Source organism: Athalia rosae, chromosome 6 (assembly GCF_917208135.1).
Source record: "Athalia rosae chromosome 6, iyAthRosa1.1, whole genome shotgun sequence".
Lineage (NCBI taxonomy): Eukaryota > Metazoa > Arthropoda > Insecta > Hymenoptera > Athaliidae > Athalia > Athalia rosae.
Genome location: NC_064031.1, coordinates 715993 through 740694, shown reverse-complemented (window position 1 = coordinate 740694; position 24702 = coordinate 715993). Strand labels below are relative to the sequence as shown.

At 42.9% G+C, this 24702-nt stretch overlaps 3 protein-coding genes across 6 annotated transcripts in view; 1 reads left to right on the top strand and 2 right to left on the bottom strand.

Annotated features, from left to right (window-relative positions):
• Nucleotides 1–9305, bottom strand: part of LOC105693981 (protein madd-4) — a 94371-nt gene extending 85066 nt beyond the window's left edge. For all 4 annotated transcript variants that reach the window (XM_048657503.1, XM_048657506.1, XM_048657504.1 and 1 more), the window contains exon 1: nucleotides 8497–9305. In XM_048657503.1, the coding sequence (XP_048513460.1) occupies nucleotides 8497–8547 (51 nt within the window). In that variant the 5' untranslated portion in view covers nucleotides 8548–9305. The remainder of the gene's footprint in view (nucleotides 1–8496) is intronic.
• An 8951-nt stretch (nucleotides 9306–18256) lies between these two features.
• On the top strand, nucleotides 18257–22042 carry LOC105683490 (RNA polymerase II subunit A C-terminal domain phosphatase). Its single transcript, XM_012396111.3, has 7 exons — nucleotides 18257–19166; nucleotides 19230–19533; nucleotides 19594–19838; nucleotides 19918–20830; nucleotides 20902–21069; nucleotides 21176–21434; nucleotides 21497–22042. Exons 1-7 carry the CDS (start codon nucleotides 18937–18939, stop codon nucleotides 21766–21768), a joined length of 2391 nt encoding a protein of 796 aa, XP_012251534.2. The 5' UTR covers nucleotides 18257–18936; the 3' UTR covers nucleotides 21769–22042.
• On the bottom strand, nucleotides 22034–22898 carry LOC105683492 (28S ribosomal protein S17, mitochondrial). The gene is made up of 4 exons (XM_012396113.3): nucleotides 22738–22898; nucleotides 22503–22619; nucleotides 22334–22410; nucleotides 22034–22256 (listed from the first exon to the last, which is right to left on the bottom strand). Exons 1-4 carry the CDS (start codon nucleotides 22861–22863, stop codon nucleotides 22088–22090), a joined length of 489 nt encoding a protein of 162 aa, XP_012251536.2. The 5' UTR covers nucleotides 22864–22898; the 3' UTR covers nucleotides 22034–22087.
• Nucleotides 22899–24702: the final 1804 nt, after the last annotated feature.

Here is a 24702-nt window from a genome sequence, read left to right as displayed (position 1 = left end):
TTTGCCGCAGTTGCACTATTCAAAGTGAACAAGGTGGAATAAAAGTATGCGGTTGTGTATATAGATTCGGGCGAACCTGCAAAGCGTTCGCCACTTTTCCGCTCGCGTCTATTTGAGGAGAATGTATAAGATAATTGGGAGATTCCAGAAATCGCCAATTTTGATATCGACCTCGTACCAAAGTAGCTAACTTTCTTACCGCTAAAACCCTGAAGGTCTTGGGTACATGACGTCAGATTTCTAGGTTGCCTTGGAAACGCCAATCAATGGGTGAAATTGCATTTGCCTTCGCTCGCTGCACCGCCACCGTTCCCACCGTTCCCACCACCCGCACAACCCCGCGACCAACTTTTGAATCGAAGATTCCGGACTCCCGCGATCCGGGGGCATGATTATTATTCATAACCGATCCCAGTAAATCCACAAATGCCCTCTTTCACCCCGCATATTATATCATTCGTTCAAATTACACATCCCTAAAAGTGGGTGGAAATAAGCCGAAAAAAATAAAACCATCGCTGAATTATCAATTCTCCGATGAGATAATCGAAGAGGAAGGGAACAAAGAGCCGCGAGGACGTACGCGAATGTATGCGAAAAAATTATGTCACGCTGTATAAAAGTTAATCCGCGATAAATCGGCGGGAGGGGGTGGGGAAAGGGGAGAAGGGGGTTGCCACGTAAAGCGGCGAGATTGCTAATAACAGACGATGCCCGGATAAAGTAAAAACGCTTCGCTGGCGGAATAATTTAAGGCTGGTCCCACCGCGCCACGCTAATTAGGTGGACTCCATTAATGATTATTATTTTTTAGTTTTTTCGACTAATTCAAAAAAATTAAACGCAAACTAACCCACACGTACAACGCTCGGTATTGGTGCGCACGGATTCGCTAAGATTATGCACGAGAGGCTCACGGTTATAAAGCGACGCAACGGACTCGCGAGTAGGACGTGCGGCATGTAGGACGAGAGGTATTAAATTAGCACACAATAAACCATAAAATTATTGTTCTTCTTTTCGTCTTCCCTTTTTATTCCAACGACAAACGAACTCGGGATCACTTTTTGTGTGCGCTGAGATTAACAATTTATCGAGAACGCGCAAACAATCCCCTCGGGAGATTTCATTTAGAATTGTATGTGTATTTTTTTTTTTTACACGCCGTTTCATTTTTTGTGAGCGATTTTTAAAAGGGGGTGTGGTACTTTCGGGAGAGCTCATGACCTACTGGAAGGTATTTTTTTCCCCTTAAATTTTATTTTATTTTTTCGGATTTGGAAAGAAATAATTCTTTTCCCAAAGTAGAACGAAGCGAAACTGCAGAAGAAAGGAATTTCAAGAGGTAAGAAGGGGATGGGGAAAAGCTTAAGAATATCAACTCTAAAGTAACTTCTAATCCCACAACAAAAGTTTTCTCTCCCCCCGGATCCGGCAAACTCACGGGTAGAAGTCGGTCTTGATTGAGCCGTGGTTTCGGTCGGTCTGTATATCTTATTATACAACCAACGTGTGAAAATCGATTCGGATTAACAACACCCATTACGTCGATTCGCGCTCCGAATGACGAAAAATTTACATGGAAAAAAAAAAAAAGAAATAAAGAAAATAGAAAAGGTGAAATCGCGTACAAATATAAACGATAATTTTTTGACGTTCGATTGATCGTCGATACTTTATCGTCGCGTTATTTATAGATATTTTTTTTTGCGATTCATTTTTCCTCGGGGGTGCTCCGACAGTTCCGGTCGGTAGATTTCGTATAGGGTATTGTACGGCTGAGAAGCCAAAGGTTATGATGTTCAATAATCGGCATCTCAATTCACTGCGGGGTTTATTGTTGGCTCTTCAACCGTCGTTCTATGGATTTCCTGATAGCGGTGAAAAGGGGAAAATTCTTGTATTCTACACCACCACCCGGCCGCAAGCTTCGCCATTATACCGTGGCGGGAGAACAGACGCCGCAGTGGTATTCGGTTACATATTTCTATCCGATACATGAAAATATGTGCACGGATACCTAGCGAAATCTCTGCGTACGTAGCGCAGTTAGATTTCCGCATTCAAATCTCCATGTTCGCGACCTCCTATCGTAGTGCATTCCATTCGTGGAATCCCCTGCCAAATTCTATACATGTACCTTACGCGACTTACATTTCGGATCCAGTTTTATCCGTACGTAGGTACGTACCCATTATCGTAGATTTTCTTTTATCCCTCTTTCATTATTTCAATCGCTCGCTCGCCAACCGGATCGTTAATTCGCAGAATTTGTATCTCACGATGGAATTAATAAGGCGGTCGACCGTCTCCTCGGGAGCATCTCGCGATCGAACGACGATAATCCCTGCGTAAATAAATTTTAGCTCTCTCGTTGGCGTAATTATTAAACAATATTCCCGTGCAATAACTGTGGATTATATAGTTATTTTTATCGCGTATACCGACGTCGCGAGGAGTCGCCTCGTAGCTGCAGCGGCAAGGAGATTGTAAAAACTAAAATTACAAGGTTCAGTTACCCAGTGCGACTGCTGCTGCAACAACATTATACGAGCTACGGGTGCAGGGAGCGGTAAAAAGTCGCGTAGCGTTTCACCGACGTATATTGTTATATACGGAGGTGGACGAATATATTTTACTATAACTTAACCCAGGTGAAAAACAACGGAAATGTTCCGCGTGCACACGTCGTACACCTTAAGACTAAACACCGAGCGTACCCGTATCCGAAAGCACAGAGTTAACGAAAATCAACGCCGCGCAAACTAAATTCGAGCAAATATTTAATTTTACCCACACAGCGCGGTGGCTCACCGACGAAATAAAAAGTTCTTTCAAATTCAGAAAGAAAGAGTAGAAATCATTTCTTCGAACCTGACCCTAATACCAGGCGCCTCGACCGTAACCATCTCGCTTCGTACGTACGTAACAGATGTAGAACTCGCGGCCTATCGTTGTGCACACATCTCACATCTTATCGTTGATTTTACAATTTTTACTTTTTATTTCTCTTAATTTTTTGACGTATATTTGTGGAACGTTTACATTCTCCCAGATTTTTCAATCCACGAGAATGTGAGATGTGGGAGGAAAAATCTGAGAGAAGCAGAAGTAGGAATCGAGAGAAGGAAGGAAGAATTTTAGGCAAGAATTAATTGTTCTCCGGAGTCGCGGATGAGGAATAGAAACTCCACGTCATCCTATTGGCTGACTTGATTGCCAGGAACTCGTTAAGCGTTAAAGAATCTCCAAGATAAACGCGACCGACTTTGGGATTCGTCTATACGTGGGTTCGGGCTATATATCTCTCCGAGACTTGGAACCCTTTTAGGGCGTCGCGTCACTTTTGTTGAGGTATACGAGGGTTTTGGGTATTCATCGGTGTGATTTCCACATCTCTGACAAATCCCCGTGTGCACGAGACGTTCCCCCGATCGGTACGGAGAGAAAAGCCTTTCAGAGAATATTATGCGGTATTCCGTTTTAAATAGTTTTCGAATTCCTACCGGGATAAATGAGTACACGTTTGAACAAACAAAAGGAGGATAGAAAAAAAAAAAGGCCCCCACTTACGTCCGCAGCTAGACACGGATTACACGTGGACTCGGGTCGCCCTGCATTTACGTCGACTCGTCGATCGAGATTCGTAGGAATTCGACAAATCCCAAATACCGAATACGATGATAAAATTTAATCTCGAAATTCCAAACTCCGAAATCCCGTGTACCGCGAATCACGTCACACCGTGTCGATCGTTTTAGGCTCGTCAACGGTGTTAAATGAAAAAAAAAAAAAAAAGGGAAATGGAAAAAATTAATTCCGATCTTCTCGCAGCGAAGATATTTTTTCATCCCGTCCGAATGGAAAAATCGAACGCGATGGATCTTTTTTATTTCTAGCCGCAGATCTCGTCGCCGGTGCCGCGGTGGCGTTGCGTCGGTTACTCGGGCTGAGGACTTAAGCTTAAATCTGACGCACGAATTGACGTTCGTTATTATAGGTCTGACGCAGATGTGGTATTCCTGTGTGTAGATACACTCGATACCACCGTCGACTCTAAGAGGTCCGCGCGATACGCTTGCGTCTAGGTCCCTGCAGGGGTGGAATTAGGACCCGAGAAAAAGTATATTTCGTTCGGAGCGCAGCGTCCCCAAGGACTCTGAATCCTCCGTCTCCGTCTCCGTCTCCGTGTCCGAGTAACGGACGGCACCGACATACCTACACACATCTACCGGGCAATAATCGAGAGGCGGCATGCTCCTCGAAGAAATAAACTGACCTACGTCCACCTCGCTTTCGCTCCGTACCTACGTACCGGACTCACCGCGTTTAGCACAGTCGTAATTATTGCGGCAACCGGCGCGACGATCATCCGTGAATGTACAGGTATGCGCCTTGTACGTACGTGTATACATATATACGTAACTCATATTATGTACTCCGCTCAGGAATTCCCTCGCCTTGCTGGGTTTTTTTTTTTTTTATTTGCTTTTTGCTTTTTTAGTTTATTTCCCCCTTTATTTTTTGTCCCTTTTACAAAAGCCCTCCGCACAGCTACGAATCGTGTAACCTGCAACGTTACCGCTGCTGCTGCTGTTGCTGCTGTTGCTTGAGCCGCGGATCTCTCTTACGGAAACTAAAGTTGCCGCCGATGCGGTGTGGGTGAAAAACCATGTAAAAACCGATGCAGTTTCTGTGTATTATGAAATTTCGGTATCCTATATATTTCGCACGCGCCATTGTACCTGGCGCGGTGGTGCGGGCAACGCGGTCGACGTACCGGGCGCCCTTTTTCTTTTTTCTGTTTTTCTTCCCCCCGTGTTTTTTTTTTTTTCTTCCTTCTCCGTCGTTTTTATTGTTGGAAAAATGGAGGGAGTCGACACCTGAAGAGCATAGAAAAAGGCGGCGACTTCGGGGCGCACCCGGGACGACACTCGAAGGATATTGTATGTAATTGTGTGAATTTTCGAGAAACCGGTGGTGCGCGCGGAACCAGCAAAGGATGGAGAAATGATTTTCCCGATTTTCGAACGGAGAGCAAAAAGTTCTTGATGGGGGTTTTGGTGCAGTTCTCGAACGCCCGGTGCAGCGGTCGACTCCGTACAACTGTCCAGGTGACGAGGTCAAAATCGAGATATATACCGCGGGATGAACTACTGCAAACTGTTTCCTATACCTGAACCCAGGTAGGGAACAGGTTGAAGTCGAATACCAAGGGAACCACGTCACGTTACAGCGTATACGTACACGGGCGTACGTTCGTACACCTCGATACGAAATCGAATGGTTTCCCGGAACTACCGCGGCACCGGACGACCTGCGGGAAGGTTTTTCTAACCGGTGGTACGAAAAGGCAAATTTTCTTTTGTAACCGACGCGCCCCTTGGCCCTCCTCTCGCGCCGTGTATCCGTGCATCTGTATACCTATAGACACCTTACGCTGGAAAAGAAAACTCTCGTTGGCTCCATAAACAACGGAGCGTTTGACGCGAGAGTTTTTGGCTTTTATCTCAAAAGATGTTGCGGGATGACGGAGAAAAAGGAGAGGACAAAAAGGGGGAAAAGATCATACAGTCTGAGACGTCGCACTAAAACCAAAAAGTGAAAAAACCAAAAAAATAAGGAAAGAAAAATCACATGTACGACGTCTGATCCGTACAACGTATACGAGTGTGTACGATACATTCGCCTATTTTTCGGGGTAGGCTATAAAAGCGTGCGCGGATCGTGCGCGGAATCAAAATTGTCCATCACACCGTGCAGATGATTGTGACGAAATTTTTTTCCTTAAGATTGTACGAGTATAAGATTCCGATAATCGGGACGACTTTGTCCCGAAATTTTGAGAGCAGTCAGCTACTCGCTTTTCTGATACCCACTCAACCACCGACTGCCATTACGGTTATCTCCGAATGTAGTTTCACCTATTCCTTCCGCTTTACTCTTTAAAAAAAGGTCCAAAAAAAAAAAGGCAAAAAAGGAAACACGTAAAGCTCTTGAACTACCTTTAACACCGCGTGAAATATTCACATCGACACAACATCGCGACCCATATAAACCTCTCTGGTTTCTTCTTCTATTTTTTGTTGCTTTCGTTTCCATTTCGTTGTTACAACGACGCTTTTGATTTATTTTTTTTTCTTTTCCGTTATCCTTTCTATTTTGTCAAGCTCTTTCGAACCGTGCAGTGATCTCGTGAGCAAGCATTGCGAGATTTTTGGTTCAGTAATCTGCTATATTCCGTTACACAGGATTTCAAACCGTTGGTGCAGTAATCGAGTTTTTTTCAAAAGTTTTTCACTTTTTCTTCATTCTCATTGTTCACTCGACGCATCGAAACGAAGCTCGTCCCTTTTTTGTATTCTATGATTTTTACATATTGTGCTTTCGCCATTTTTTGCGAAAAAAAAAACCTTCGCCACGCAAATTTGAACAATATCATCTGCACAGATTTTCACGTGTTATCGATGAAAATTAACCTACCCGCACACCGGACAATGTTCTAACCGGCTCACCTATCATTTTTCCGGGTCATATTTTCTGGCTCAGCGGTTCGTTAGCAACAAACTATTACAGGGGGTACGTATATACATACGTACGTACACCGCTCATTACTTTATTTTTATAGACAATCGATAGATTCTATCATTCATGTATACACGTGTATGTATCTACCGGGAAAATTTTTCTCCCACCGTCATAGCTGTCCTACTTTTTCTTTTTTTTCTCCCCGTTAGAAAACGAAATGAAAGGGGATCGTTTTATTCGGTAAAATCTTAGGTGCATATTATAGGTATCATTAGTTACGCGCGTGCGGTCAAATTGAACGTGTATACGTATAACGTCGGATGGATTATTATATGTGAACTCACGTATACGTCCGTGCGTATAATTATTAGCTGCTAAGCTTAATAATTCAATTGAACGTTCATTCATATTTATTGGAAACTCAGATTCAGTGTACCGCAGATATATTGTTTGCCGAAGTAAACAGGATGTCGTGCGTTACAGTATGACAATTGCGTTCATTGATATAAAGTTTATCAATCATACGAATGAATGTATCGTACAGATATAACGTGATTTATTTTTTTCGTCGATTTCTTTTAATAACTTTATATTTGAACGCTTCGTCGCCGTTGACGTCGTTGTGTACTGTAATTAATAATTTTCTTATCTCGAATGTCGAGGTTTTTATGACACGATTAACGCGTACATGTGTTGTATGTACCGGTAACTACACAGACGCCCGGGAATCTCGTTGAAATCCACGTTAATTGAACGTTTCAGATTTTCATTAATATCGTATTGTCCGATTGAATTTTGTTCCTCTATAATTTTTTATACCCGTTCGACCATTTTTTATTCTACTTTTTTCCCCATCTTCTGTACGCGGCGTTACTTATTGCCAATGAAAATGATCGAACGTAAAAATGCCTCCGTGTCTAAATTAATACCCGAGGGTTTTTTAATCGAAAAATTCATTATCTATCTCCTAATGTAGTAATTATACTAATTGATTGGACGTGCTAGGAAATCGTCAACACCCGCGTTATGCGTCCGAGGGCTAATGAAATTTGAAGAAAAATAAATGAGAAAAAAAGAGATACGAAGGGACCGTAACGAGTTGAATGATTTTTATTTTTAAACGCTTATCAATTTACTTGTCGGGACTACTTGACCTTTGCCCTCGACATCGTCGATCTCGGGACTCGTTAATGGTAATTGAAACATCCAATCCCTATCAATCTTTTGGCACGGTTATGATAACGAACGATCGCTCCGCTCGGATATCTGGATTACGGGCGGCTACCGACCGGAATAAAAATTATCATTACCGTAATAACGGTTGTGATTTATTTTCACTCTACTGGGTGGAATATATTCACGAGTCCACAAATAGACGCGTCGTTTGTACGGATCGAACAATTTTCGGAGGGTAGGAAAACGGTTTCGCTGATTTTCCCGGGTGAATCGATACGTTTGATTCCCGAGTTGATTCCTATCGAAACCAGGTAATTATTTCGGAACATACAAACGATTAAGCTATGCCAGTTACATCGCGTCGCGCGTCATTTGGAAACTCGACGTTGCATCCACATTGCGTTACAGGTACACGTTAAAGGGTGATGTGAAGTCAATAATAATTATGCATGGTGTGTCAATAACGGATACCTTTTCCCCGATTACACCGTTTCAGGGTATTAATTTTCGAATGAACGAAAGGACAGGAACTAAAACGGAGGAGAAATAGATTACATGGTTTTACAAAATACTCCGGGACACGAACGCGTGCCAGAGTAGACGAACAACTGATTCCTTCGGTCGAAGAATGCCCCAGAGCAAGGGCTGGTTTTTTTTGTTTTTTTTTTGCGGGTAAGGTGAATCAAGGAAAAAGAAATGAATGAATAAATAGAAAAAGCTGTCGTGGGGTCTTCGCGAATCGTTAACGATTGATCATTCAAATTTTCAAATATGCACATTCGGTATACTTACGAGTATCAATTTTAGCCTTTCCATTTTGACAAGATTCCCTGGTTTCCGCATTGAAATCACTGAGTGGAAAAGATAAATTCTAGTCACACACGAAGTATTGAAATAAAATGATCACTAGGCGTTTCTTTCGTTCTTTGCTTCTTATTCTTTCAATCGTTTTATCATTTCTTTTTACTTCGTTTGAATTTTTTTTCTTTTTTTTTTTTTTGCACAAGCACTGAAAACGGCTGCCGGTAGAATTTTCAAAATTCCGGCACAGGTCTCTCTGTCTTTATCATTGAATTAAATGTGAAAATAATTTTTAATCAAGTTCACTTGTGCGGACCTCCAGAGGGTAGGTTTTTTTTATCGCGATTTAAATTCGTCTAAATCAGGGGTAATTAAAGCTGGGGAGGGGAAAAAGTCTTTTGTAAAAATTGAAAATACCAATCGTCAGGGATGATTATTATACCATTTGTTACTTTATTTATCTTTATTTTCAGCACTGATCCACGTGTTCAAAATCACCCTTCAATCTCCTCCCTATTAAATTTCTACCGGAAATCCTCACGCACATTATATCGATGTCGTGTGTTTATCTTAACGAGATAATCGTGCGGTGTGCGTATATTTGTTGCAACGCAGTCGACTTTAATTCTTCCTCGTCTTACAAAACGGTTCGGGGGGGGGGGGATAACGAGGTGGAAAGAATCGATACAATTGAAATTAATGGTGAATTTTTTTTGGGGCCGCGTGGCTTTCGACGTCGACTTCGGACCTTCGGTTCTAGCAAAGCTCTCTTCGACGTTCTGTTCGGAGCGAGCGGTAGCACGCGAGTGAGTGGATTCGGTGCCGATGGGGCTGTGGGGTCTGAAGGGGAGTCGGGGGTCGCCAACCCCCACTCTGGGGTAAAGCGTAGCTTGCGGCGGTGCGCCAGATCTGACGACCAAAAACTTTATCATCTTCGTATACCTTATACCGAATTCTCTCGTCCAGGGCAGACGCGATTTAAACATCCTACGAGCTCACCCGTTCCACGACCAATCGTCGATCATCCCCTAAATGCAAAGGGATCACCGCCGAAAAGGAGGAAAAAACAAATTTCCCAAACGATAATCTGTCAAACCGATCGACGTATCGGACTCGGAATCACGTGACCTCGTTGAACTCACCCGAATTAACGTATTCCAGGCCCCAATTTTCATCCCCTAGAGGCCGTTCCTGAACCGGCCGTACGTGGGTCACGAAACGACATAATCTACTTACCCACCTGAATTAACAACGAACAGTTGCGGCTCAATTTGTTTCGCGAAAAAATCTCTGCTTTTTCATACCTCCTTAAAAATTCATTCGCCTATTTCGATTTTTGAATTCCTCTTTCCCCTCGCATCGCGCGAGTCGCGGGTCGAACGCGCAACTTCCGGGCAAGTGAAACTATAAACGAACCCTTTACTACACCGTTGCGGTTTTCCCGCAACAATATTTAGCGGATATAAATTTCCTGCGAAATCGCACAGCTGGCTAAAGAGAGTAGAGGAGATAGAGAGGGAAAAGAGAAAAAGATTGCAAAGGGCGATGCGCGCTGGAAGGTGGAATTATAGGAGATAGGGGATGGGTGTGTGTTCGAAAAAGTCTCTTTCCCTCTTCCCACCCCCGCATCAGGTGCCTAAGGCTACGTGCTCCGCATAAGCCGAGAGCATTACACCTCGTTATCTTATGCAACTCGGGAGATTGTGGCCCAGTAATTTTGTCTCGGCCAAGTCACGCGTCCTGTTATACCGTAGAGGTACCGCCGCCGCTGCACCACCACAGGTATACACCAGGCACTTCATTGTCCATTGTCAAGCTTTGAGAGCGAAATAAACCGGCGAATTGTTAAACGTTCTCACCCCCTTACGCTTCTTTACCTTATTACACCGAGCTATACGTACGCGCTTCATTCTCCGCTCATATTTCCCGACGTAAAGTCGCGCGCGCGACCGCCAACACCTAGACAACACCTCCAGTCTTTCAAGGTTGAATACCTCCTCTGTCTCGCCGTTGGACCATGAACAGCGGTCAGTTCATTCTTTTGGTTCAGCTACGAGTGACCGGGTTCCCTTCGCCCTTCCCTACAATTTTTCTTTTTACCTTTTTGCCCTCCCTTTTTTTTTTTCCCTACCCCTCGGTAGGTACGTACCGCGGGACCGTGCGTCGCGATGCGTAGGGTATATAGGTGGGTGTAGGTACGCGTACTCTCCGTGGAAAATGAACCTCATTTAACCCCCCACTCTACGGATTTTCTCTCCATCTTTTCTCCTCGTACGAGCGTCTGTCTTTATCTTCCTCTTCCTCTCACGGTCGCCCGACTCTTTTCTTTTTTCCTTCCTTTTTCTGCCTCCTCCGAATCTCGTGAAACGCGATATCCACTCTCGGTGGGGTCACGGACCCCGTGACGCCGCCGACTGCCCGCGCGATGCCGATGCTGCCGCCGTCACGGTATATATGTATAGTGAATCATTCATTTCCGGAAAAAAAAAAAAAAAAAAAAAAAACTATTCTTCAGATACCATCTGTTTCTTTGACCTAATACCCAGCGTATATACCTATGTACTCGCGTGTACGTACTGTACAAGGTATATGTACACCAACTGTGTACGAACTAATTGAGAATTATCTGTGACATTTCTTTTTCTACATCTCCGTCGTCTTCATTTTTCGAAGAAGCCGATGGTTTTTATCGTTGGTCCAGTTTGCTACAGAATATGAGCGTAACCGATTTATAAATCATTTTTTAAACAAGTATTACAAGCGAACAAAGGTAGCTGGATCAGATTATAATCGGGCATTTTAATGTTGTTTGTCATTCCTAATGGCGGCTCGAGAGATCTTTTTCTTCGCATTTACAATTCATCACGACGCTTAATCTGTCCCGAAAAAAGAGACGTAGGAAGAAAAAAGTGTTCCCCTGGCAAAAAAAATAAAAAAAATAAAAAACCGATGAAAAAAGAGCAATTGAATCCCTCTTCTTAGTTCTGCACGCCAACCGTGAGCTTTTTCCAACCCCCGCGTCCTTAAACTCACCGCTGCACGCGAGTCTTTTGAATTACCGAGATATCATTGTCTCTCATTACATGGAGGAGATTTAACTGAATTAGGATGCGCAGGGGTGGAAAGTTTCTCTATTCGAAAAATTGAATTATAGACGACTGCAAAGTATATGCGATGACTGCGATGATAATTGGTGTTACGTGATATTTGAGTTTCAAATTGCGGCAAACTAATTTCAAGTGAGTTTCATTAATTATTTTATTCTATTATTTTTTTTTTTTTTCTCTCTCATACAAGGAGTTTGCTGCGGTTGTGATTTTTTTCTAATTTTTTTCCTCGCGCGGTGCCGATCGTGTACCGCGCTCGTAAGTTTGGTGGAACGATTACAACGCGTGTCATGGCCGGCGTGACGGTCGAGAATGAGAATAAAAAGGCGCAAGAAAGAATAGGGCGAGTGAACCGAGAAAGATCGAGTGTGCGGAAGAGAAAAAAAGACAAAAAAGTAAGGAAAAAAAAAAAACATCGTTACGTAACTTCTCCGCTCCGGAATGTGGGTTACGATCTTCCGCGTTCTCCTACCCCCTCGATTCTCGTCCGTTTCACCCCCTCGGGCGCGTAGACCATTAGAACGCGTGGACCTGCAGGATCTGCGGGGACACCCCAGCGCGATAACCGTTGAAAAGAGAGAATCCTTGTACACGGAGCGGCATGGGAGAAGAGAAACAGCGACGAGAGTAGCGTATTAGAGAAACTAGAAAAGGGTGCGGGTGAAGCATGGATTCCTCGCCGAAACAGGGTGGGAAAGACGAGAATACGCGAATACGCGAATACGAGAATACGAGAATGGGAACGGCGAAGCTAAGGGAACTGAAGTATGTCTGGCTGGAGCCACGCTGTCGCCAACGCGCATCGATCCGACGACGCGGTCCGCGACTTCTTGCCGTTCTAACTCCCCTGTACACCGAATACACTCGCGTAGTTCGGTCCAGCCCAGCGGCGGCATGGCTCACCGAACCGGACGATACGCTGGACGAGCTTTGCGCGCATGTATTCGCAACCCATATGCACATCCCACGGGGCGAGGGTAGGCCAAAGAAAGGTAGCGAGGTCGGTACCGTTCCCTAACGGAGAACCAACCCCGCCAACCGTTTTAATTACTACCCCGAAATACCCCGTGCACGTATCACTGCACAGGGACATACTTACGTACGGTGTGGTACACGTGCACGAGGAGAAGGAAAATTATCGTTCAACCTTTACGATAAAAGCTTCGACGCAAGATTAGGGTAGCTACACGTATAGCCACGGTGAAACTGTGCATGTTCCCTTTTCTCGTTATACACGCAGAGTATCACGGAAATTGGAGTAAGAAGAAGAAGAAGAAAAAAAAAATATGACGAGTCGACGGCGGCGCGTCGCATGAAATTGGAAGGAGAAGGATTTCGAACGCGAAACGCGATGCAAGTTCAGCTGCGTAGGAGAGTCAGGAGGGATGGGATTGTCTATCCTCGAGGATCTTTCTCTCACCCCGAATTCGCAGTGATTCACGGTCCAAGGGGTGCCCGGATTGTTCGACTCTTGGCTCCGTCCTGACGCGACCCTCTCTCGCGCGTAAGGCCACATATATACCTTATGCATATATCGACGGGAATTTCACCCTTGCAACGATTCGCACGCGTTCCCGTACATTTCCCGGATAGGATTATGTGTACGGTGTATATAGGATAGCTGCTTGAGGAGCCAGGAACTAGAATAATAGCTACCGAAAAAAAGCGTGTCGAGAGGCGTAAACGTGCGGCGGAGCAGCTTTTCGTTATTTCCTTTTTCGTCTCTTTTATTTCGGTTTTTTTTTTTTTTTCCTCTTCGTCTCCTCTCCCGGTCGCGTTTTACCGTTCGGTGCGGTAAATTAATTGGGGCAAACTCTCGCCGTTATATATATATACCTCTATACGTATATATATATTGCGCATTCGACTGCCCCCTGTGCTGCAGCAGGGACCGATAGAGAGAATCCCGATTTTTTGAGGTGAGATAAAAATAAATAAGTGAAAAAAAAAAAGGGAAGAAAAAAAAATCAGATAAACTGGCGCAGTGGAATAACGCGACTATATACCGGCAATAATTTGTTATCCCGCACGCGGCGAGGTGTATGGTATACATAGGCCTTATAAATATACTATATGTGTACGTTCTGCGGAGGGACGAATCACTGTGTGACTTAGGACGAAAGTTTTCGGGATCCAAGGACTCGCCGAGAGAACCCTAACGACTTTTACAAAGTTAGGGAATCTTTTTCAGGTGAAAAAGTCCACGTAGTTTTCTTTCGACAATCGTGAGAACCGTATATACGAGAATACGGGTTGTATAACGACAATAATAATAAATATATGAAGATCGTATCCGGTGGTAGGAGGCAAACGGTGGGGCTGAAATGAAAAAATGGAGAAAAAAAGTTTTTTTGAACATTCCACGCATCTTACGGTAAGGATGTTTGCAAGGGTTGCGATGTCACCATAATCATTGACGGGTAAATAAAATAACGAAAGAGGGAATAAGAATAGAAATTTTTTCGCAGACTACGTCGGGTAAATTGCGAGGAGAGTCCGGGGGTGAAGATCGACGTAAAAAATTGGCTCGTTCGCCGACGTGAACGAGGTGGGTTCGAATTTTTGACGTTAGCATACATTGACTCCTCGCAGAGCTTTCCTGAAAATGTGAGAGGCTGAGCCGGTGGAATCGTTTCGAAAAACAGAGTGAAGTCGAGGCGTTGTTTGGTGGCAGTCGCCTCTTCGCTATCACGGGCAAATACTCATATTCTGATTTAAAACGCAAAGAGGTAGTCGACGACGCTTTCGCTCCCGCTGCCGCTGCCGCTGCGCTCCAAGATTTCGGTATTGAAGGCACGCTGAAATCAAAATATTTGCTCCCTCAAAGGACCTTTGGCAACGCCTACGGCCTGAATTCGAAATTCTCCTTCTCCTCCTCCTCCCCCTCTTCCTTCTGCACCCCTGACGTTTTCTCTCTTTACCAATCTTTATACCTCGCTCTGCACCCTTCTATATACTTGTGCGACTCCCTACTCGATCCTCCTTCGAAAACATCATCCCCCTGTGAATATTTCAACGGAATTCCCGTCAATCGGCAATTGACGTCTTTGTGGCTAAACTTTACTCGTTACGTAACTCGACAATTCGTGCAATATATAGAGAGGGGAAAAATTATACCACGTGTATGGAATACGCCGCGCGGGGTATAACGGCGAAAAGAAAATTCCACTGCAAAATTTATTATTCGCGGCTGTTGAGTTAATTTTTTTCCTCCGATTTTTAATTACGTTCATCGCCAAGGGTCGTGAAACCGACTTTACACAGAGCGGGCTGGTATTTGTGAGCACCGCGATATGGTCTCGATCCTTGTGCAAATCCGTGGCTGACTGTTATTTACAGTCTACTGGTTTTCAACTTGTTTCGACCTTCGCGATTCCTTGGAAGACGAATTATAGAAGATTGGGAGCGTATTTCGTTGTGGTTGATAAAACAAAGGAATAATATCGGTCCGCCTGTACTACACGCGGTGTTGTTTGACTACTAGCCCGTATACATCTCTGTAACTTCGAACGTCGAAAGAAATTTGTTACAACTTTTTCTGCACCTTTTTACCACCCCAGTCCCTTCGATATATATCTATAGCAATATGCATGTACACACCTGATTGATCCGCGAGGTCGGATGAAAAAAGGAGAAGAAAAGAAACGCTGCAAAAGTATTGCGAGAGAGAAAGGAGGGGAAAAAGTCAAAAAAGAAAATTCGCCAAAGATGAGAATAAGAGGAACAATGAAAATACTATCGTCGACTCTTCCATTGTCGAGTTCGCGGATCAAAGTATTAGCACTCACGCGATTGGCCCATCAGAGAACGCGGTATATGTAAAAGGAAGGCCTTATAACGTAGAAACGTTAAAATATCTCTGATATCGTTCCGTAAATCCTGTAATAGGAGTTTAAAAGGATTCCTCGGGCTTTGATCCCAACTTACCGCGGTGTGCCGAACGTGATTTATTACACACTACTGAATATTCATATAAAATACACGCATCACTTCGACGCTCGTAAGAAGAGAAATTTCCATTCCTTTTTACATTCAGAATTTTGCTATATTCTATATACCTGCGTGTACCCATAGTCTGGTCATGCAGGATCGGATTTTTAAGTAAAAACGCGTACTAAGTACGAGCTGAGCTGAGATTCGGGCTTGATATAATCGTAAAATATGAATGGTATCAGGTGCGGTGCGACGCAGTAGCAGGTTACAGGGAAATTATGTACAGGTATGCGTAGATATTTATGTAGAATATGGTTGAACGTGCAGAGCAGCATGTACAGCATTCTACGTTGCATTCACGTGGGTATACATGCATCTCGTGCGAGAGCTCCTTCTTTTGAGATAAAAATCTACTTTATTAAGAGCAGGTAACGTCCTGGGCAATAAAACCTTCCATTTTTTAATGCGACCTAAAGAATAGGAACCTTAAACGTTAGACGAATCCCATAGATTATACAAAACTGTTGCGGTGGTGGTGGACGTTATTCCGGGTATAAAAATCTTCTGAAAATTTCTCTTTGAACCAACTTTGTCCGGCGTTGCAGTTTGTCAGAATAAACTTTCGGAGGTTTAAATCATGCGAACCTGCAGAATCATATGAGAAAAATTCAACTCCTGATAGATACGTAACGATAATCGTGACGTGGGAAAAAATGTCTGCCGTTATTTGTACAACATAATAACATGCAATCAAACTTAGATTCGTTGTGAATCCACGGCGTCCACTGTGTACTATATTTTATATATATTTAGAGATATATGCCAGCGTATGGTGGATACGGTACGAAACGAGAACACATATGTTTTGGTCGGACAGAAACGCCGCTGGACCCCCCGCGGCTCACAGCATCCGGACACGAAACCGTTTAGACGTAGCGTGTAAGTGGTCAGTGATTCTCATGGCACGATGGAGCTCTAATTCTTACTTCGGAACATCGTATGGATATACCGGACAATAAAAACCGGACGTATGAAAAGGGGTGGAAAATATCCTCGGGAATCGTAGGAACGTGAGACTGAAAAGCTGCGAAGCTCTGGACCGAATATAAATACGTATAAGACTCGAGACTACCGCTTCCCAAATTTTGATTCTCATTCGTTTTTCACTCGTTCTTTCTCTTCGTACGCAGGGGCAAGTTGATGGGATTGATAAATGGCGGGTGATAATAAATAGATATGGGGTGTAGGTATACGTGTACTCATTTTGAAATCAGGACGCTGAGATGAATTCTGAGACCCACTGGGCACTTACAAGGAGCTGTTTTTGATAAACTGCTGTTTATACTAGGCATTACATAGTCTTCCCGGGCGCCATTAGTCAGTGGCGTTTTGGTGGACGTAACTTAGACATATTTTCGATGTGAGTAAGAATTTTGAAGCCGCCTACATGGCGCGACGTTACGGTAATACTACAAAATTCTTGTCGCGTGAGAAGTATAAAGTCAAAACCGTGCAACCGGCACTCACTTCTTTATAATATAACGTGACGTGATAACGCGATAGAAAAAAAGACCACCACATACGTACACATGTATGTAGTTAAAAGCACCGGTATAAGGTGGAACGGACAAAAGAAAAATAAAAAGTGATAAAATCCTTCTATGATCTGGCGTTTTATGTCCACGGCTTATCCATATTTCGTTTAGACCGAACAACCACCGAATAACCCTGTAGTCCGTACGGTTGAGAGAACGATCTTTTCGAAATTCCAAAGACCCCGCGGCTATAGTCTTGCGTCTCTCAGAGTTCAAGTTTCTGAACTACTTTGGTTTTGGTTTGATGTTGATTAAGTTTACTGCACCCACCCCAAGATCTTCGAGTCCGGCATTATGCTTTAGTTTTTGCATCAAGCGAGCCGCAAGCTCCCAACTGACGCCATCCATTGTGCTTGTGTCATTAATCAATCTGGGATTTGTATACCCACTCTTAGGTAACAATCTGCAGCAAACCTATAGCTGCCAGCACGTCTAAAAATTCGATCTTTGTTTATTACGCGAATCACTCTCCGGAAAGCAGATCGACGTATATAGGTGTATTGATATTGAAGGGATTCTCCTCAGCCGACACCGCGTTAGAGAAAGAAGTGATAATATCCTTCACTTTATCGTTCTCACGTGATTGAAATCTTTACGTGACGATTAGAAACTATCATTATAGTATCCTTCGTATATCTGGGTTTTTCTTCTCATTTCTTTTCCTTTTATTTTTCTTTATGGTCACGATAAAAATTAGCTTTAGGCGACATTCACCTTGTTCCATTCGTGTAGGATATCGATTTCTGAAGACCTTACTTTTAAGCTTTATTTCCCCCTTCACCCTCCCTCATTCTCTTTTTCTTTCCTGCGTACCTACACGATCCTTACAAACAAATAATTTATCTTTATATCGTTGCTTTTTATATGTATACGACAATAAATCCATTTGATTTATATGCAACGCGTACCGTACGACCCCATTGAAGTATGGATTTTATTCTTATAGGTGTCTGAAGAACTAGCCGAAAATTCTCAGGAAATTTGAAGTTCATTGAGTTCCCCCTTCTTCCCAAAATACGTAAGTTTCATATTGACTACCTTGTGACACGCATACGTTTGAACCGCATTTTTGTGTTAATTTATGATTCGGAAGATCGTATCTGAAGAATGAATTCGATTTTAGTGTTCACGTACGGTATTATTTGTCACGTTTGTCTTTTAAAATCGTTCCCCAATTCAACGCCTGGATCAGAAGATTATGTGCACCGATCAAAGTGAATCTTAGTTAAAATTATTGTGTAGAATCAAAAGCGTTAATGGGTGAAACAACTAGAGTGGTTCTGTATTTGTATAGTATATTGTTATCTATTTAACAAGACATGAGATTATTGTTTGAGTTTCGCGGGTCGCCATCAAGCACGTGGATGGTAAGTCGTTTTGTGGATACAGTAGCGCTGAAGTACCAGAGCGGTCTCTTCGTCGTCTAGTCCTCGTCTATTGACGCTCTGTGCTGTGGGTTATAACCATCTGTGTAGCCTTGTTTGCTTTGTAATTGCTCTGTGTTGTGCAGAAACACGTTAGTGAACGTGAATTGTAGGGTAGTGAGGCCTTGTAAATTTATTCGTTGGGTCTGAACTGGTTGCAGAGCGGGACTCTCGAGTCCCGCGCAAAAATAATACCTACAGTAGAGTCGACAACGTCGAGCTGACTAAAGGTTAAGTGAACCAGTCTAAACATCGAATACATGTGAAAACCGTAACCACAGCAGGATCGTCTTGGTTCACTAAATCGGAAAAATTGCAAGTGTCAGTTGTCAAGACAGTTAATGAGTGAGGCGAAGAATCCAGTGGTCAGATATGGCGACGGTGAAAATCACTTTTCCCACTGGTGGAGAACCAGCTAGGATAACGAAGTGGAAAGTCGGGATGAACGCCATGATCTCTGCCGGGAGAATTGTCCTCCATTACCGCAACGTAAACAATGACAGTAACGTTCCAGTGGGAGACTCGGAGAAAAAATTACGCGCCTCAAAGTTCGGACGAGTTATTCAGTTACTCGTTGAGGAAGGCGACGTCATTCAACCTGGGTAAGACAGCTGCGTCTAACCCTAGGAGGATCTTTGTATTATTGAATGAACCCAACATTGCAGGCAAGATGTTCTGCTACTGGAAGGCTGTAAGCACCCCACCGTCATGAAGGATCTCTGCGCAGAGTGTGGTGCGGATTTAAGGGAAGAAATGTCTAAAGATGAGGGTGGAAAAACAATAGCGTCCCAGGCCAGTGTGCCTATGGTACACTCTATCCCTGAACTCAAAGTTTGCCCGGAATTAGCTGAGAAGATTGGCAGAGAGGATGAGCAGCGACTACTGAAAGACCGTAAACTGGCCCTGCTGGTCGACTTGGATCAAACAATTGTTCATACAACGAATGACAATGTCCCACCAGATATGAAAGTAGGTCTGAACAGCAGGGTCGATTTTCCTTCGCTTACACGTAACTGGTTTTCTCAACAGGATGTTTACCATTTCCAATTATATGGCCCTCACTCTCCGTGGTACCATACCAGACTGCGACCTGGAACCCGCGACTTCCTTTCAGCGATGAGCCGTCTTTATGAATTACACATCTGTACTTTTGGAGCTAGAAATTATGCTCACACTGTTGCTGGGCTATTGGACAAAGATGGGATGTTATTTTCGCACAGGATCCTTTCTAGGGATGAGTGTTTTGATCCTGCTTCCAAAACAGCTAATCTCAAGTAATTTTAAAATAATGAGGTCATAGAACTGTAGCTTTAATCCAGAGTGCCTGATAATTAATTATTGCGTATATCGTAGGGCTTTGTTTCCCTGCGGCGATTCAATGGTTTGTATCATAGATGATCGGGAGGATGTGTGGCAAGGGTGCGGAAATTTAGTACAGGTAAAACCGTATCATTTTTTTCGACACACTGGCGATATTCATGCTCCACCTGGATTGGCTAAGCGAGATCATTTTCCCCAACCAAAAGTGGCTAGTTTGGACGAGAGTATTGATGAAATCGAGAATCCAATCAAACAAATAGTGAACGGAGCTTTGCCAGAACTCATGGAAAATGATTCAACAAGTACAGAAGAATTAGCTGCAAAGCCGAAGAGTCTCGAAAATGAAAGTCCCGACCTGGCAAACGAGATTATTGTAGCTGAAACATCTAAAGATGATGAAAATGAGAACAAGAGTCCTGAAAAAGAAGATCAAGCCGTACCAGAGATAGAATCGGAAGAAAAAAAGCAGGTGAAGTTCAAGGAAAGTTCTTCAGCTCCGGTAGTAACTCCATTGATAAAAGATGTAAGCAACGAAAAGAGCAAACAAACAGAACTCACAGACGACGATGTAAAAGAAATTGCCAATGATAAAGCAAAAGGAGGCGAGGTGGAAGAGTTGAAAAAATCAGCAGATTCGAAAGAAATAGAGAATAAGGAAAAAGAAGAAGAGAACTTTAAGGACTTAGAAAAACGGCAAGAGCTTGAAGACCACGATGATTACCTGTTATACTTGGAAGACATACTTCGAAGAATTCATGCAGAATTTTACAGCAAACGTGACATTGATCCAGAATCTAAATCCCTTAGAGATATCATCCCCAGAGTACGTGCTCGAGTTCTGAAGGGCCTGCGACTAACGTTCAGTGGCATGGTTGCTACTCATCAGAAACTGCACCAGAGTCGTGCCTACAAAGTTGCTAGAGCACTAGGAGCGGAAGTTTCGCAGGTATGGAAAATATATCGTGATGCAATGTATGGATAACTTATCTTACATTATTTGCTTCTTGGATGATCCAGGACCTGATGGACACCACTACTCATTTGGTTGCTATTAAACCGGGTACCGCTAAAGTTAACGCGGCTAAAAAAAAGTCGGAAGTAAAGATTGTGAATCCGGATTGGCTTTGGACATGCGCCGAGCGATGGGAATGTGTCGACGAGCGACTCTATCCGCTCACGAAAAGGGTATGTATGAATATCGGTTCTGCGGGTCAGATGCTGCCTGAAAGTTGTTGTCTTCGTGAACTTTTGAACCAAACTATTCGTCCGGGATTAAAATGAACCAATGCAGGCTCGTGGATCCAGGGTACCGCCGCCACACTGCAGCAGCCCTGAGAGGGCTGAGGATCTGGAAACCGGAGAGGCCAACAGATTTGCAGACAGTATAAATCCCCTTATGTCTTTCACGCTTGAGGAAATAGCGAACATGGATAAAGAGGTCGAAGAAGACATGAGTGATCAAGAACTGGATGCAACGCCAATTGCAGCTGAAAACGAAACCACCTCTTCACGTCGCCGACGTCGATCACGAACGCCTGACTCACTTAACGGTAAAATAAATTAAATCTCAGACTAATCCTTGTTGAATATGAATTCTTAAATTCCCAAACAGAAGAACGTGCAGGAACTGTTTTCGGCAGCAAAAGAAAAAAGAGAGATACTGCGGAAAATAATGACGATTCGTCTGCGGAAGATCGGAAGTCCTCTGACGACGATGAAGATGATGACAGGGACAATGATGATGACCTTATAACAAGGTTCCGTCGAGGCGAATCGCTGCCAGACGATTTGGACCTTGGAGACGATTCTCAGGATTCTGTGGAGGATGATTGCGAATGGAACGAGATGGGTGCTGCTTTAGAGAGAGAATTTTTATCCGATTGATCCATGACATTGAGTTAGTTTTCTCTTCAATCAAGCAACGAGCGTTGTTCAATTCTATTTTCTACATAATCTAAATCAATGAAATAAATTTTTACCTGGAGCATTTCGTAAATACAGAAATTGCTTCTATCTCTTACCTCAGGTGCAAAGGTCGAGTGGGTAGAATCCTTCCGATAGGCACCAGCTATTCTGTTTAGAAGCTTTAAATTATGAACATTTGTGATATGAATGTTGAAACGTTTGAGAATTATTAATAAAATACAAATTAAGGTTACTCGTTTATTGAATGCTAACAGGCGAAAATTTATACAATCTAGGTTTATACCGCATATGGTTGTGGGTCATCGGGATCTTCGTGGTACTTGACGTATGTTTCATGAAAACTGAAATCACGTTTCTCTTTTTGACTACCCCTGGGGGGAGCTTTATCGTAATCAAACGCCGAATTTACTTCCCCATATAGCTTGTTCTGTGCCTTGATAGCATCCCTTGGAATTGGAAAATACGAGTTATTGTACAGAATTATCTACAACCAAGAAATTAATATCTACAATGGAAAGCATACCTATATTGTCCTACGACTACTTTCTTGCCAGTTACAGGATCTGTAACATCGCCGTATGGATAGACGACCTCCAGGATCTAGAACCCCATTGCGTTTGTTGTATAATTGTGAATATAGAGAATGACTAATAATAGAAAATATTTACAGAATGCAATTCACGTATGCATACCTCGTGCGCAATCAGGCGAGTCAATTTTTTGGGTAGTTGCTTTAGGAGTACGTGGTCTCCAGGCTGACAGATATTTTTCGGATCATTAGCATATACATATGTGTCTTTTCCGAAGTACTGAAACCGGTAGAACACGCGTGATATGTATGTAACTCAGCTTTCCTAAAACTTAACCTGGACCGAAAGGATCCCCAGGCGTTCAGAATAGTACAGCTTCAGAAGCATCTTTACATACCATCAGCAGATTTTCGTCAAGTTCCAGATGACGTATCCGAATTTTTGGTACGCCCTTCTTCAAGCTTGGAACACACTGTCCGAGCAACAGTGCAATAGCTTTTTTACTACTACCTGCAACCGCCATATTTCGTGACAAATTTATCTATTAGCTGTGCGCAACTTCTGCTGCACAGTACATGAGATGTTTCCTCAACAATCTGCGAGATGGCAATACCGACTGGAGAAGAAAAGAATCCCTAGAGAGATCAAAGGGTGATCTTTGCACATTTTTCGCCGCTAAAAACACCAAAGACTATATATAGTCTTTGCACATTTTTCGCCGCTAAAAACACCAAAGACTATAGTCTTTGCACATTTTTCGCCGCTAAAAACACCAAAGACTATAGTCTTTGCACATTTTTCGACGCTAAAAACACCAAAGACTATAGTCTTTGCACATTTTTCGCCGCTAAAAACACCAATGACTATAGTCTTTGCACATTTTTCGCCGCTAAAAACACCAAAGACTATAGTCTTTGCACATTTTTCGCCGCTAAAAACACCAAAGACTATAGTCTTTGCACATTTTTCGCCGCTAAAAACACCAAAGACTATAGTCTTTGCACATTTTTCGCCGCTAAAAACACCAAAGACTATAGTCTTTGCACATTTTTCGCCGCTAAAAACACCAAAGACTATAGTCTTTGCACATTTTTCGACGCTAAAAACACCAAAGACTATAGTCTTTGCACATTTTTCGACGCTAAAAACACCAAAGACTATAGTCTTTGCACATTTTTCGACGCTAAAAACACCAAAGACTATAGTCTTTGCACATTTTTCGCCGCTAAAAACACCAAAGACTATAGTCTTTGCACATTTTTCGCCGCTAAAAACACCAAAGACTATAGTCTTTGCACATTTTTCGACGCTAAAAACACCAAAGACTATAGTCTTTGCACATTTTTCGACGCTAAAAACACCAAAGACTATAGTCTTTGCACATTTTTCGACGCTAAAAACACCAAAGACTATAGTCTTTGCACATTTTTCGCCGCTAAAAACACCAAAGACTATAGTCTTTGCACATTTTTCGACGCTAAAAACACCAAAGACTATAGTCTTTGCACATTTTTCGACGCTAAAAACACCAAAGACTATAGTCTTTGCACATTTTTCGCCGCTAAAAACACCAAAGACTATAGTCTTTGCACATTTTTCGACGCTAAAAACACCAAAGACTATAGTCTTTGCACATTTTTCGCCGCTAAAAACACCAAAGACTATAGTCTTTGCACATTTTTCGACGCTAAAAACACCAAAGACTATAGTCTTTGCACATTTTTCGCCGCTAAAAACACCAAAGACTATAGTCTTTGCACATTTTTCGACGCTAAAAACACCAAAGACTATAGTCTTTGCACATTTTTCGCCGCTAAAAACACCAAAGACTATAGTCTTTGCACATTTTTCGACGCTAAAAACACCAAAGACTATAGTCTTTGCACATTTTTCGACGCTAAAAACACCAAAGACTATAGTCTTTGCACATTTTTCGACGCTAAAAACACCAAAGACTATAGTCTTTGCACATTTTTCGACGCTAAAAACACCAAAGACTATAGTCTTTGCACATTTTTCGCCGCTAAAAACACCAAAGACTATAGTCTTTGCACATTTTTCGACGCTAAAAACACCAAAGACTATAGTCTTTGCACATTTTTCGCCGCTAAAAACACCAAAGACTATAGTCTTTGCACATTTTTCGCCGCTAAAAACACCAAAGACTATAGTCTTTGCACATTTTTCGACGCTAAAAACACCAAAGACTATAGTCTTTGCACATTTTTCGACGCTAAAAACACCAAAGACTATAGTCTTTGCACATTTTTCGACGCTAAAAATATAGTCTTTGCACATTTTTCGCCGCTAAAAACACCAAAGACTATAGTCTTTGCACATTTTTCGACGCTAAAAACACCAA

Excerpts from the sequence above, each read along its gene's own strand:
- LOC105683490 (XM_012396111.3), top strand. The coding sequence starts at position 18,937 with ATGGCGACGGTGAAAATCACTTTTCCCACTGGTGGAGAACCAGCTAGG. Across the intron at positions 19,534-19,593 it reads ATGTCCCACCAGATATGAAA|GATGTTTACCATTTCCAATT; the intron begins GTAGGTCTGAAC and ends TTTTCTCAACAG. Across the intron at positions 21,435-21,496 it reads AACGCCTGACTCACTTAACG|AAGAACGTGCAGGAACTGTT; the intron begins GTAAAATAAATT and ends ATTCCCAAACAG.
- LOC105683492 (XM_012396113.3), bottom strand. The coding sequence starts at position 22,863 with ATGGCGGTTGCAGGTAGTAGTAAAAAAGCTATTGCACTGTTGCTCGGA. Across the intron at positions 22,411-22,502 it reads CTCGCCTGATTGCGCACGAG|ATCCTGGAGGTCGTCTATCC; the intron begins GTATGCATACGT and ends ATGGGGTTCTAG. Across the intron at positions 22,257-22,333 it reads GTAGTCGTAGGACAATATAG|GGATGCTATCAAGGCACAGA; the intron begins GTATGCTTTCCA and ends TCCAATTCCAAG.